Source organism: Diabrotica virgifera, chromosome 3, assembly GCF_917563875.1.
Source record: "Diabrotica virgifera virgifera chromosome 3, PGI_DIABVI_V3a".
Classification (NCBI taxonomy): Eukaryota; Metazoa; Arthropoda; class Insecta; order Coleoptera; family Chrysomelidae; genus Diabrotica; species Diabrotica virgifera.
The window spans coordinates 139,169,368-139,182,521 of NC_065445.1; the positions used below are offsets into that span (position 1 = coordinate 139,169,368).

Consider the following 13,154-nt stretch of genomic DNA (forward strand, 5'->3'; position numbering starts at 1 on the left):
AAAAATTAAATTTTTAAAATTTTTTTTAAAATTAACGCCACTTTAATTTATTAATAAAACAATAATCAACAAAACATGTACTTATATCTATCTATACCTTCCATAATTTAAAGTGTACAAGTAAGTAATAATCAAAAAACTAGTTTTTAACAACTTAAAATAAAATAAACAGATACCTATTTAATGTCTTATTGACATTAATTGAGTGTCTTTCTGGCATTAATCAAATTTAGAACTAAATTAATAAATCAAAATTTTTCATTAGAAATTGTAAAAATTAAAACATTGAAATTTGGAAACGATTAAAATAAGGATATTTTTATATAATTATGTTTTGTGGAAATGTTAAATTAATGAACTAACCTCACGTTGTAAGTTTTTGTGCTTTTTTATACAATGTTCTTTTATCTTTAATTTCATTGTATTTATAATTATATACTCATTTTAGCTAATCTTGACGAAGCAAATAAATTTTGCGAAAGCTCGATTGTAACAAAGAGTTTCTCTCATCCTGCTCCTTACACTGACTGCAACCTCAATAAAAACTTGTATCTATATATATATATATATATATATATATATATATATATATATATATATATATATATATATATATATATATATATATATATATATATATATATATATATATATATATATATACAGGGTGTAACAAAAATACAGGTCATAAATTTAATCACATATTCTGGGACCAAAAATAGTTCGATTGAACCTAACTTACCTTAGTACAAATGTGCACATAAAAAAAGTTACAGCCCTTTGAAGTTACAAAGTGAAAATCGATTTTTTCCAATATATCGAAAACTATTAGAGATCTTTTATTAAAAATAGACATGTGGCATTCTTATGGTAGTAGTATCTTAAGAAAAAATTATAGTGAAATTTGGACACCCCATAAAAATTTTATGGGGGTTTTGTTCCTTTAAACCCCCCCAAACTTTTGTGTACGTTCCAATTTAATTATTATTGTAGTAACATTAGTTAAACACAATATTTTAAAAACTTTTTTGCCTCTTAGTACTTTTTCGATAAGTCAGTTTTTATCGAGATATTTTGAATATTTGTCAAATCCACTACATATTTGTATATGGCTAAGTACGATTATGGAGCCTTGGTAATAATATGAAAATTTATTTATGATTTACATTTTTAGGTATATTTTGAACCATATTAAAAAAGAAGTAATATCTCGATAAAAAGTGTCTTCTCAAAAAAACACTAAGAGGCAAAAAAGTTTAAAAACACTGTGTTTAACTAATGGCACCGCATTAAAAGTTTAATTGAAACATACACAAACATTTGGGGGGTTTAAAGGAACAAAACCCCCATAAAATTTTTATGTAAACATATTAAAAAAGAAGCCGCAACTCGATAAAAGCTGCCTTATCAAAAAAATAATAAGAGGCAAAAAAGTTTTAGAAATATTGAATTTAACTAATGGTACCACAATAATAATTTAATTGGAACGTACACAAAAGTTTGGGGGGGTTTAAGGGAACAAAACCCCCATAAAATTTTTATGGGGTGCACAAATTTCACTATAATTCTTTTTTAAGATGTTCCTGCCATAAGAATGCCACATGTCCATTTTCAATAAAAAATCTCTAATAGTTTTCGATATATTCTAAAAAATCGATTTTCATTTTGTAACTTCAAAGGGCTGTAACTTTTTTTATGTGCATATTTGTACTAAGGTAAATTAGGTTCATTCGAACTATTTTTGGTCTCAGAATATGTGGTTTAATTTATGACCTGTATTTTCGTTACACCCTGTATATATATATATATATATATATATATATATATATATATATATATATATATATATATATACATAAGAAAAAAGTTTCAGAACAGTGTTAGCGAAATAACAAGGAAAATTGCTCAAACTCGCTGTGAGTGGCGAACTTTCAAAAATCATATTTCGGAAATTATAAATCCTAGAGACCTCTACCAGACGTCATTTTTAAGAGAAAGAATGGAAGTTTTTTATCTGTGAAAAAATATCTATACCTTTATCCCGGTGGCAACAAGTTATGGGGCAAAATACAAAATTATTTTCTGTCGTGTCTTTCTGCTTTTTTTAATATATTTTTGTAAAAAAAATTTTTTTACTGTAAGTGATATTTCGATAGTAAAAATTTAACCTGGAAAATTTTTTTGTAGACGTGTTTGTACCAAAAGAACTCACCCTAATTCACTCTGTGCCTAGGGACTAATTCACCCCTTTCTCAAAAACTCACCCCTGCAATATTTTTCATATTTAGAGGTCCATTGACCATATTCAGCAATAAAACCCCGTTAACATTGTAGGTCCATTTAGCTCTCTTATTTTGAACAAAATCAATAGCCTATAATAGGGAATTGATCGGATAGTCGGACAATGCTGCATAGGTTAACAAGTATGTACGGTGGGCCGAAACTGGACTTCAGAAAAAAAACGAATCAAACAGGAACGCAATACCCGTAAAAAGATGCGTATATGTGTAAAAAATACTTGTGATTTTTTGTTTTATTTTGAAAAAATGTCTTCAGCCCTCTACCAGCCCTTAAGTGACCTTGAAAAATAAATAAATAAATTAGGAACACAATACCGCTCAAAGTTTGTCTTTTACCGTGTATAAATCTTTTGTTTTTTTCTTATTATTTTAAAATGATTTTATCAGCCCTCTACCACCCTCTAACTAAAATAAAATCTCAATTTTCCAACTTTTTCCAAACACAAAATGTAAAATTAACTCCGTATAACTTTAAAGCATAAAAAGTATAATAATATAATATAAAAGTATTTAATACTGATGGTCTTGGTCGTGAAGCCTCGGATACAATCGAACAGTCCCGGCTGAGATGGATCGTCGAGAGTTATGGTACTTGTCGTCGCTTATCTTCTTAGTGCGAAATAAGCTTTCGGGTGAAACGCATGTTTATTGTTTATTTGTTGAAAGCCAAGACGAATAGATTGTGTTTGTTGTATTTGCGTGAATACCTAGCACGACCATAAATATGGCTGCTTTAAAATTAAATATTACAAGAAGTAAAGTAGAATGTCCAATTTTCGGTAACCCAGTCGACTTAAACTGTCATGTTTTACCAACGATAGAACATGTGCTTCGATGTTATTTGTTTATTCGTTATGAACTGAAGTTTACTAAATATTTTGGAAAGGAACCAAGTTTTAATGAAGTTTGTGAAGTGCTTGTGCCAAAAATCAAAAGTATATGGGAATCAGCGTCAATTCCAACCGTGTCAAAGGACCGCATCATGCAATTATTACGTAAATATCATAATAAATATTTAAACCTTATCAGATATCCAAAAAGCAAAAGAAATGTTCAATATGAGTTAAAGATTACCAGCTTCAAAGAGGAAACAAGGGATAAGTTGTTCGACATTGCTCCCTGTAAGTGTGATTTTTCTGCATGCAAGTGTGATAAATCAAGAAAAGTACCAAAGCAGGAACAGGAATTTCTTTTGGATCAACGGTCCACTAGAGATATGGCTATAGGAACTGTTGATCGTGAAACAACTAAAAAGTTGAATGTAAGGACGGAGAGACAAACAAAAGAAACAGAACGAGTACAAAAATTCAAATCTGAATTTCACAATATTTCTATGCCCAGCTGTTCTACTGAGGTCACTAGGTTATCAACAGACTCTGACAATTCTTCTTCATCTGAAGCCTCACCTAGTGTTGCAAATATTGATTTACCGTCGAAACCATCCTGTAGTCAAATGAGGATAAAGTTGCCCACATTAGGTACCATATGTGACAAATATGGAATTTCTGACAGGTCAGCAGCTGCTGTTGCCACAGCTGTATTAAAAGATGTGGGAATTATTTGCGATAGTGATACCTCAAAAGTAATCGATAAAAATAAAGTTAGAAGAGCTCGTCAAAAGAACAGAAATATCCTTAGTAATGAGTTTCAGTCTACAAATAAACCCATTAAGAGTATTTACTTTGATGGCAGGAAGGACAAAACCTTAGTGCAGGAAAAGAAAGGTGAGAGATATCATAAAAGAACTATTGCAGAAGAACATGTGTCATTGATAGAAGAACCGAATTCTGTTTATTTGGGGCACGTTACCCCATCTGCAGGCTCAGCCAAGTCAATTGGAAAGGCAATAATAGACTTTCTCATTTCAAATAACTTCTGTTTGGATAATTTAGTGGCGATTGGTTGTGACGGAACCATAGTGAATACTGGACATAAAAATGGAGTTATAACATATATCGAAAATGAACTTAAGCGACCTTTGCAATGGTTTGTGTGTGCCTTACATGCTAATGAGTTGCCATTGAGACATTTATTTCAACGTTTGGATGGAGCTACTACTGGACCTCGTCAATTCTCTGGAGTGATCGGGAAATTATTGGAAAAATGCGAACACCTTCCAATCGTAGATTTTGAAATAATTGAAAGTGATCTCCCAGAACTAACAATACCATCTATAGAATTAAGCTCAGACCAGTCATATCTGTACGACATATGCCAAGCAATATCAAATGGCAACGTCTATGAAAATTTAGCAAATCGTAGCCCTGGAAAGTTAGCTCATTCCAGATGGCTGACAATGGCAAATAGAGTTCTCCGCCTCTACGTTGGAACCGAACATCCTACATCAAGATTGAAAGATCTTGTTCAATTTATAATTAAAGTCTATGCACCAATGTGGTTTTTTATAAAGCTTAATCCAAGTTGCACACAAGCCAGTTTGCATGTTTTCAAATCCATTACACTATCAAGATATTTAAGAGATGATCTTAAAAATATTATAGATGCAGTTATCCAACGAAACTCCTATTATATTCATCCGGAGAATCTTCTCTTATGTATGTTAACAGATAATCGTCAATGGGTACGAGAATTAGCTTTACGGAGAATTATTAAAGCCAGAAAAGAGAAAAAAGTCGGAATAAGGCAGTTTAAAATACCAGAAATAAACTTTAATGCTGCGGAGTATTTTGAGTTAATAAACTGGAGTGAATGTGAAGTAACGGCCCCACCAATGTTAGCTGACATACCAGATGATGAGCTGAAACAGTTAATTGATAGCTCTATAATTGCAGACTTTGACTTTCCAAAATATCCATGCCACACGCAAGCTGTGGAGAGATGTGTGAAATTGGTTTCGGAATCATCTTTGCTAGTTACAGGGCCAGAACGCAGAGACGGATTTATTCGATCTAAAATAAAATCAAAAGACTTTCTTGTAACTTACGATAACAAAGCACAATTTAAAATTGAATGAACGCATTTTTCTATTGATTTTTATTTCGCATTTTAGTGTGTTTAAAAATAGGATATTTATATTTTTGTTTGTTTTCGGTTTCCAATAAACTTTTAGTTCAGTTCAAATTTTGTTTTATTTCCCAACACCCTATAAAATGTGCAGTAGTTTCCCATATTTACACACAATTTTTCAGAAATAATTGTGAATTTATTATTTTTATTTTTGATTCAAGATCATTATCTGTTGGTAGAGGGTAGAATATCTTATTCTAAATGTATAAAAAAAATAACATGAACTCTTTGCATATAATTGAAACTTTTTACAGGTATTGCTAATTAAATTAAATAATTTTGATTTAGGGTTCACTTTAGGGGTGGTAGAGGGCTGAAGATGTTTTTTTAAAAATCCTAAAAAAAATACAGTGATTATACTTACCAAAAGGCATCTTTTTGGGGGTATTGTGTATTAAAACTAAACAAATAATTTTTTCGGCCCACCCTAAGTACAGTATGCATCAAAATAAACAGTACTGAAATGAATATTGAACTGTTTATGATTATTTGTATATTTAGTATACATGATACAGCCTTCAAACATTATTCACGACGACGTTTCCGATAAAACAGATGTTAAAGTTGCCCTCTGGCACGAAAAAAAATTTTAATTCTAATCTGCAATGCCAGAATGTCGGTATTGCGAATCGGTCTGCCCCTTCAGCATTCACCATATGTACGCATCAGGTGGCGTTAGGCCTGGTGAGTGGAGATCTTCCAAAAATGATCGGGGAGTATTCGAAGAGACTCGCTGACCGTATGACAGGTGGCCCCGTCCTACTGGCACCATTGTTGATTTTAGGCTTATACCGTTTTCGCGATCTTTTCCGTATGACCAAAAATAGTACTCTACGATAAAAATTTTTACTGCAAAACTGAGAACCATCCTGAAGCATCTAACATTAACACGACATTTATATACTTACGTTGTAACTACCTTCGGAAACCATTCAGTACGTTTCGGCTCATGACACATTCAAATTTGAGGCATACGAATTTCAGTACTGTTTATTTTGCCGCATACCGTATATGGCCAAGTTCTTGAGGGTAGAGAGAAAAGTGGCGAAGGAGGCCAACAAATCCGTGTCTGATGTTTTGTTTTTACGATGGAATAAAAAATGTAATGTTATCTATTTTATTTTTAATATGTAAAGGCTTTATTTATATTTATTACAAGATTTCTCTTTGTTGTTATGTGCTAATTATTGTAAGACTAACAACGAAATAACTCCTTGTAATGGCATGTAAGTACAACACTTTTACATTGCACAATCATAGACCACATACATTTGCCTGTCTTTATTTTAATGTGTGCGTACATAGTTGATTGTCTGTGGTTGTAATTTATAAATTTTTAAATATTGGCTTGATCTTATAGTCTTTGATAACAACCAGGCAATGTTATAACTCTGGTGTTTTATTTGTAGCATTTAGTTTACTTGTAACCGTTGACCTGATGATGCTCTGCAAATTTTAGAGTGCGAAACCGGTCCTTGAAGTAAAACAATAAATGATTGCGAGTACATCTGTCTTTTACTTCATTCAAAGTGAACTCACATATAAAGGGTGATTCATTTAGAGGTATTTTTTTTGGTGGATTTTGACGGGAGATCTTAGCCCGGCACAACGTTTAGCAATTATTCAGATGTATTACGAAAATAAACGGTCTATGAGGAATGTGTTTCATGCGGATAGAGCAACTTATGGTCAACAAAATCGGTCTACCGAACACACAGGGGCGCTATTCTTGACCACTCGTAAGTACAAATCTCATTCACAATATTGAACGATGCGAACGAAATAGAGTTTTTCGTATTCCTGAGCACTCGCAACAATTGCGAACGTTCCAAACTCGCTACGAGTGCTTGTAACCATTCGCATCGTCTTCGCAAGTAAAGATTGTAACGTTTTATGTTTGTGTTTAAATGGAATTGGGAAATTATATAATATATTTAATTGCTGCTGTGACTTTTATGTAGAATAATAATTGGTACGATAAGTTATTTTATAATTTTATTCATTTATTAATATCTAATACATTTTTTAATTTTCCAGGTAAAGTTAAAGTCATTTTTAAGAAGAAAAATTCTTTTGCTTGTAACGTGCTAACCTAACCGAATTCCTACAGCAGACAGTAGTGAAGACAGATATTTACAGTGTTGCTAAATGTATTTATACGTCAACAATGCGAACGGTCGCCTGTTTCTGCGAACGGTGGTCAAGAATACCGTTTTTAGGAAATGTTCGCAAATCAATCCTTCGCAACTTACGTATACGCGCTAATTGCGAGTGATGTTGAGAATAGCGAGCCTGTTCGCTATACCATCAGCAAGTTTGAATCCCAGTTTTCATTATTGGATATCACGTGAGAAAGTAGATCACATTCAGCACGCAATGAAGAAAATATAGCGGTGGCAGCGGATGATGTACGCAAAAATAATGAAGAATCGATTCGTCGCCCTTCCCAACAGCTTGGATTGTCGTATGCAACAACTTGGCATATTTTACGCAAGGATCTTGGTTTAATAGCACACAAAATTTCATTAGTGCAAGATCTGAAACCAATTGACCTTCCGAATAGTCACCGTTTCAGTCGATATACTCTTGATAAGCTTGCAGAAGATCCACTGTTTTCGAAAAAAAAAAAAAATTGTTTCCGATGAGGCCCATGTTTGACTTAATGGGGAGGTAAATAACAAAATGTCCGTATTTGGTGTGATGAGCAACTCGAATAGTTTTAAAAGTTCCATTACATCCATAAAAAACAACTCTTTGGTGTGGTTTATGGGCCTCTGAAATCGTCGGTCCATATTTCTCCAAAAAAGAGGCCGGCCAGAATGTTACTGTGAATGGAGACCATTATCGCACCAAGATAACGGACTATTTGGTGCCTGAAATTGAAGATCGTGATCTAGATGACATTTGATTCCAACAAGATGGCGCCACTTGCATGACTTTACTGCGAGAACGATTCGATGAGCAATTTATTTCACGCTTCAGACCGCCAGTGAATGGGACGCCTAATGGCTTGATTACACGTAACGAGTACAGTGGCGAGACAGCAAACTGTTACTAGGCCGAGACAGTGATGAGGGCGAGAGATGGTTTATACGTATTTGGCAATTTTTTAATTTGGAGGCGAGTCAGTTCAGTTTCGATTCACAAAAACAAGGAGTAGTGTACTTATGGATCGTAATGCTAACATTAAAAATATATCACACGGCTTATACCACTGCTTATACCAGAATTGATAAATATACTATGAGAAGGAGATAAGCGTCTTTGGACTATTATAGACAATGGATTTTAAGAAGACCAAATCTCACTGCTCCCGATTTCTTCGATTAATTGATTTTTCTTGTCTATACAGTCGAACACGCTTACTAGAATACCGGTTACAGAAATATCCCGGTTAAAGGAATATAAATTTGAGGTCCCGAAACGGTTTTACTAGCAACTAATGATCGGTTATTAGAATATCCCGGTTATAGGAATACTTTTGTTTGGCACGAATGTTATTCCAATAAGGGGGTTCGACTGTATATCGAATTTAAATTTTTTTATTTTATTTGACTTCTTGAGTTTTAAAACCGGTTGAGTTTTATTTATTTCTTCTACAATCGATACATAATATGCTGCATCACGTTTTTGTTTATTTTTATACTCAAAAGATTTAAAATTTCATAAGCACGAGTGCGACTTATCTATACAATTGAACTAAACTTTACTGTTCTATTTGAGTTCCATTTGTTAGCTATTTTTGAGAATCACAAATCACATTGTTTAACACAAGTCGTCTCCTCTGATGAAGTGGTAATAATATTACCATACATATTATGTACAATTACACAGCGAGTGTTGTTTACACGTACCGAGTGGATTGGCGAGTTTACGATTGAAGGGTGGGAGGTCGAAGACTCGGGCTAGTAAATAGAACAAGGTCCGAGTGACTGTCTCACCATATGACTGGGTCGAGTGCTCGGCCAAGTACTCGTTAGTATGTTTATACCCAACGAGCACTCGGCCGAGAACACTGTCTCGCTACAATACTTGTTACGTGTAATCAAGGTTTATATCCTGTGACATTACACCTCTAGACTTTCTCCTTTGGGGCTTCCTAACGTCCAAACTTTACATGAATAAACCTGCTACGATTGAGGCATTGAAGGCCAATATTACGCGAGCCAATGGTGAAATACCAACCGAAATGCTCGAACGCGCCTTTGAGAATAGACGGCCGGAGTGTGACGTCACGGCGAACTGCGGCTATATTCAGTATTCAGTGTTATGATCACTTTCCAAACAAAGAATGTAAACACGTTGAAAAGATAGGGTTTACCGAATCTCAAGACTTTTTAATTAGTATACGCTGTGAGCTCGTACGTAGAGGGGATATTTACAAATTCGCGGGCGCCAGTAGTGGCAAGTCTGTAAACGTTTACCGGAAATTTGACATAAATGTCAAAGTGATTAATTTAAAATTAAAATTAAAAACATTAATTATAAAAAATATTAGTTGGTCAAAGCTGTGGTATATATTTTTACCTTAAATATACTTACGTTTTAAATACTGAATTTAAGTTTTTTTAATGTTCCGGAATATGTAATTATAAATTAATCTATTAATCTTAGCGCCATCTAAACGATAATTGTGAAAGTATCCGAAGTAAGAAATTCATATTTTATCAATAGAACGTCAAAATGATTAGCAAAATCTTAAAAAAATCGATTACAATTACTTTTTTTCGTTGTAAATGTTAAGTGATAACAATTAAATAATAAATTTAAAAATTACCGGTGAAAGTTGAATTAGTAATCCGCTAGGAGCGCCACCAGCGAAGCTCAGAGCGTATAAAGTTAAAATTTTACAATATTCGAAAAACGAACAACGTGTTTTTGAGTAAATACCAAACTAGACTGGCTAATTGGCTATGCCAAGGCTATAAAGAAAGAAAAAAAAAACAACGTGTTTTGATGCCATAATCTAAAAATCAAATAAATACTTACTTCACCCACCTACATTTTATTGCTATTTATATAAAACATCATGCTTTATTATTTACAGAACCTTGTAAAATTGTTGTAGTAACTATAACAATACTTACATATGAAAAAAAAACGGAAATATTCTCTGTAAAAACTGAAAAAATAATAAAAAATTACAAATTTGCCACACTAAACAACGTTTGTTTGGAAAGGTTTGCATAAAATCTGATATATATATGTCAATAAAAATTGACACTTCTACGTCATCACTCCGGCCGTCCATTGGAACTTTAGAATGGCCCATCTTAACCACAGTCACGGTAAACATTTGAAAGAAATTATCTTTAGGAAGTAATTATAAAGAATATTGCTTTTGTACGATAATAAAGATTTTCAGTAGTAATTGCACAAGAGCTCTGAAATTATTGAATTTTTCCCGAGTGACACTTTGACAGTTTTAATTTCACGAGCCGAAGGCGAGTGGAATTATGTCAAAGTGTCACGAGAGCAAAAATTCTATATTAATTTCAGAGGTCGAGTGCAATTTGTTTCGATTATTTCATGAATAAAACTGTTCAAAACCAAAATTTTATTGTAATTTATTTATGTAAGTACCATTAAACACACAGTTTTTATAAATATTTGACGATTGAAAGTCATCACTTTTATAATTTTTAAAACATTAATTGTCATTAATGTTACTGAATGTATTTTTTCGTAGCAACGAAGGGCATCTGACGTAATGTACTTAACGACGGGAGATTATCAACAGTAATACCACTAGTGATTCAATTTTCGCGATAAGTCTGTCGATTTACTTCTAAACGAAACTGAGTTGCTTGAAAACACCACGAGTCCGTAGGACGAGTGGACTTATAAGATAAATTAAATCACGAGTGGTATTTTATTAGACTATTTCACGAACAAAGTGATAGGTCAAAAATTCAGTAGAATGAGAGGAAGGAATTTAATAATAATACATTTGATCTAGGTAACTCAAATCTACCCATTTTTTTAATAATTAACAATTAGTCATAATCATGAAATATTTATTACTACCATCAATTTTTCGCATGTTGAAGGCCCAGTCTTTTAGAATGAATGCTAGTCTTTCGTTGTTATTTTCTGCATCTAATTTGTAGTTGCGATCCACACAGAACATCATAAATTGTCTCCATATATAAGATTTAGATTTTCTTGTGTTACTCGGTATATTTTCTTCAATGTTTTGGTTTATAACTTCGTTTGAAGTACCACCGAAACGACTCATTTTGACGTATACAGCTACAATAATTTTTTTGTCAAACGTCAAACTTTGCTTTGCGATCGGTATCCATGGTTACGTTGTTGAAAACACGAAGCTGATAGACCAATCAGAATTGAAAGACAGTTGGTGTTTTCGCGATAACACAAGCTGTCTTTGGTTTGTGATTGGTCAGATTATGTGAAAATTTTAAGATCGAGTGAAATAGTCAAAAATTATCGATTTAATTCAGATTTCTGTAGCTTTCTATTGGTCAGAATCTCCTATGAATGAAATAATCAAATAAAATTCATTTTTCTCATTATTTTTGATTTAAAAAAAAGTAGGTACTCCTAAATGAATCAGCCTTTACAACCCATTCAACATTTGAGTTTATAAAAAATTAATTTTTATATAACGATTATTCACCTATCGAAATTCGTAATCAGTATCCAAAAATACATAAAAAACTTGGTTAAATTTACATTACTTTCGTTTTTTAGAAAACGAAGATCTTAATCAACGTATCCGCAGATTGGAGGAAGTTCGTTGTACTCCCAGTACCTTCCAAAATATAAGAACATTAATAGGTCTACGAATATTAAGGATATGGCGTGAGAAGAGGAAGTGGATTGTGACAATCATTTCCTCACTTTTACTTACAGCTCTCGTACTGTATCTTAACAAGCTAAGTGACATGGCAATGATAACTATTCCTAAAACTGAACCAATACCTTTAAACATCAGTATGTACGATTTTGAGCATATTAGTGTCTATAATGGTGACAACTCAGATTATTTTACTAAATTTAAGGATCAGATAGGGAAATTCATAGATTTAGATACCTACAATGGAAACTTTAGTTCGTTGTTAGACAGTGCTCCACATTTAGCAGCCTTTAATATTAAAAGCTTCAGTCCTGCTTCCCAAAGTATAGCTGTTCTATATAATGATACCTATATACATAACCTGCCAGTTCTGGTTAATCTTATCAGTAATGCTTTTTATAGGTAAGTTGTAAAGTTTTGTGTAATTAAGTATATACAGGGTGGGGCATTAGTGTGACAAAGTCCAATTACTCGTTTGTCGTAAGAGATGCGAAAAAAAGTTATTGAGGTAAAAGTTGGGGCACACATAGTACCATAATTTAAAAATATTTTCAAATATACAGGGTCGTCCGTATTGACAGGGTGACACAAACTTGTTTTTTTTTAATGGAACACCCTGTATATTTTTACATTTTTGGATTCTCCTCGATGTTTCCTTTCTTAAAATATATGGTATTGTAATATTATACGAGGTAGTTTAAAAGTTAATTACGTTTTTTTGTTAATTTCGTAGCAAAATCTACACCCTGTAGAATTTTAGTGATTTGACATCAAATTTTTATTTTATGTTCAAACGATTTTTAATATATTCTACTATTGTTACACATTAACAGTATAGCGAAATGTTTAATTTTAGTATACAGGGTGGGTCGAAACTCGGAATGAGTATTTTCTGAGTTTTCTTAAATGGAACACCCTGTATTTAAGTATTGTAATGAAATGATATTTTATGGTACTTTTTTATTTCTTAAGCATTCCCTATACCTAAGTGCTTTAATTTGTAAGTT

General features: G+C 32.7%; 1 protein-coding gene across 1 annotated transcript in view; it reads left to right on the plus strand.

Annotated features, from left to right (window-relative positions):
- The window catches only part of LOC114338609 (phospholipid-transporting ATPase ABCA3-like), a 351,819-nt gene that overhangs the window by 217,140 nt on the left and 121,525 nt on the right, over positions 1 to 13,154 (plus strand). Inside the window, exon 17 of the mRNA XM_050645554.1 lies at positions 12,042 to 12,549. Within this exon, the coding sequence (XP_050501511.1) occupies positions 12,042 to 12,549 (508 nt within the window). The remainder of the gene's footprint in view (positions 1 to 12,041; positions 12,550 to 13,154) is intronic.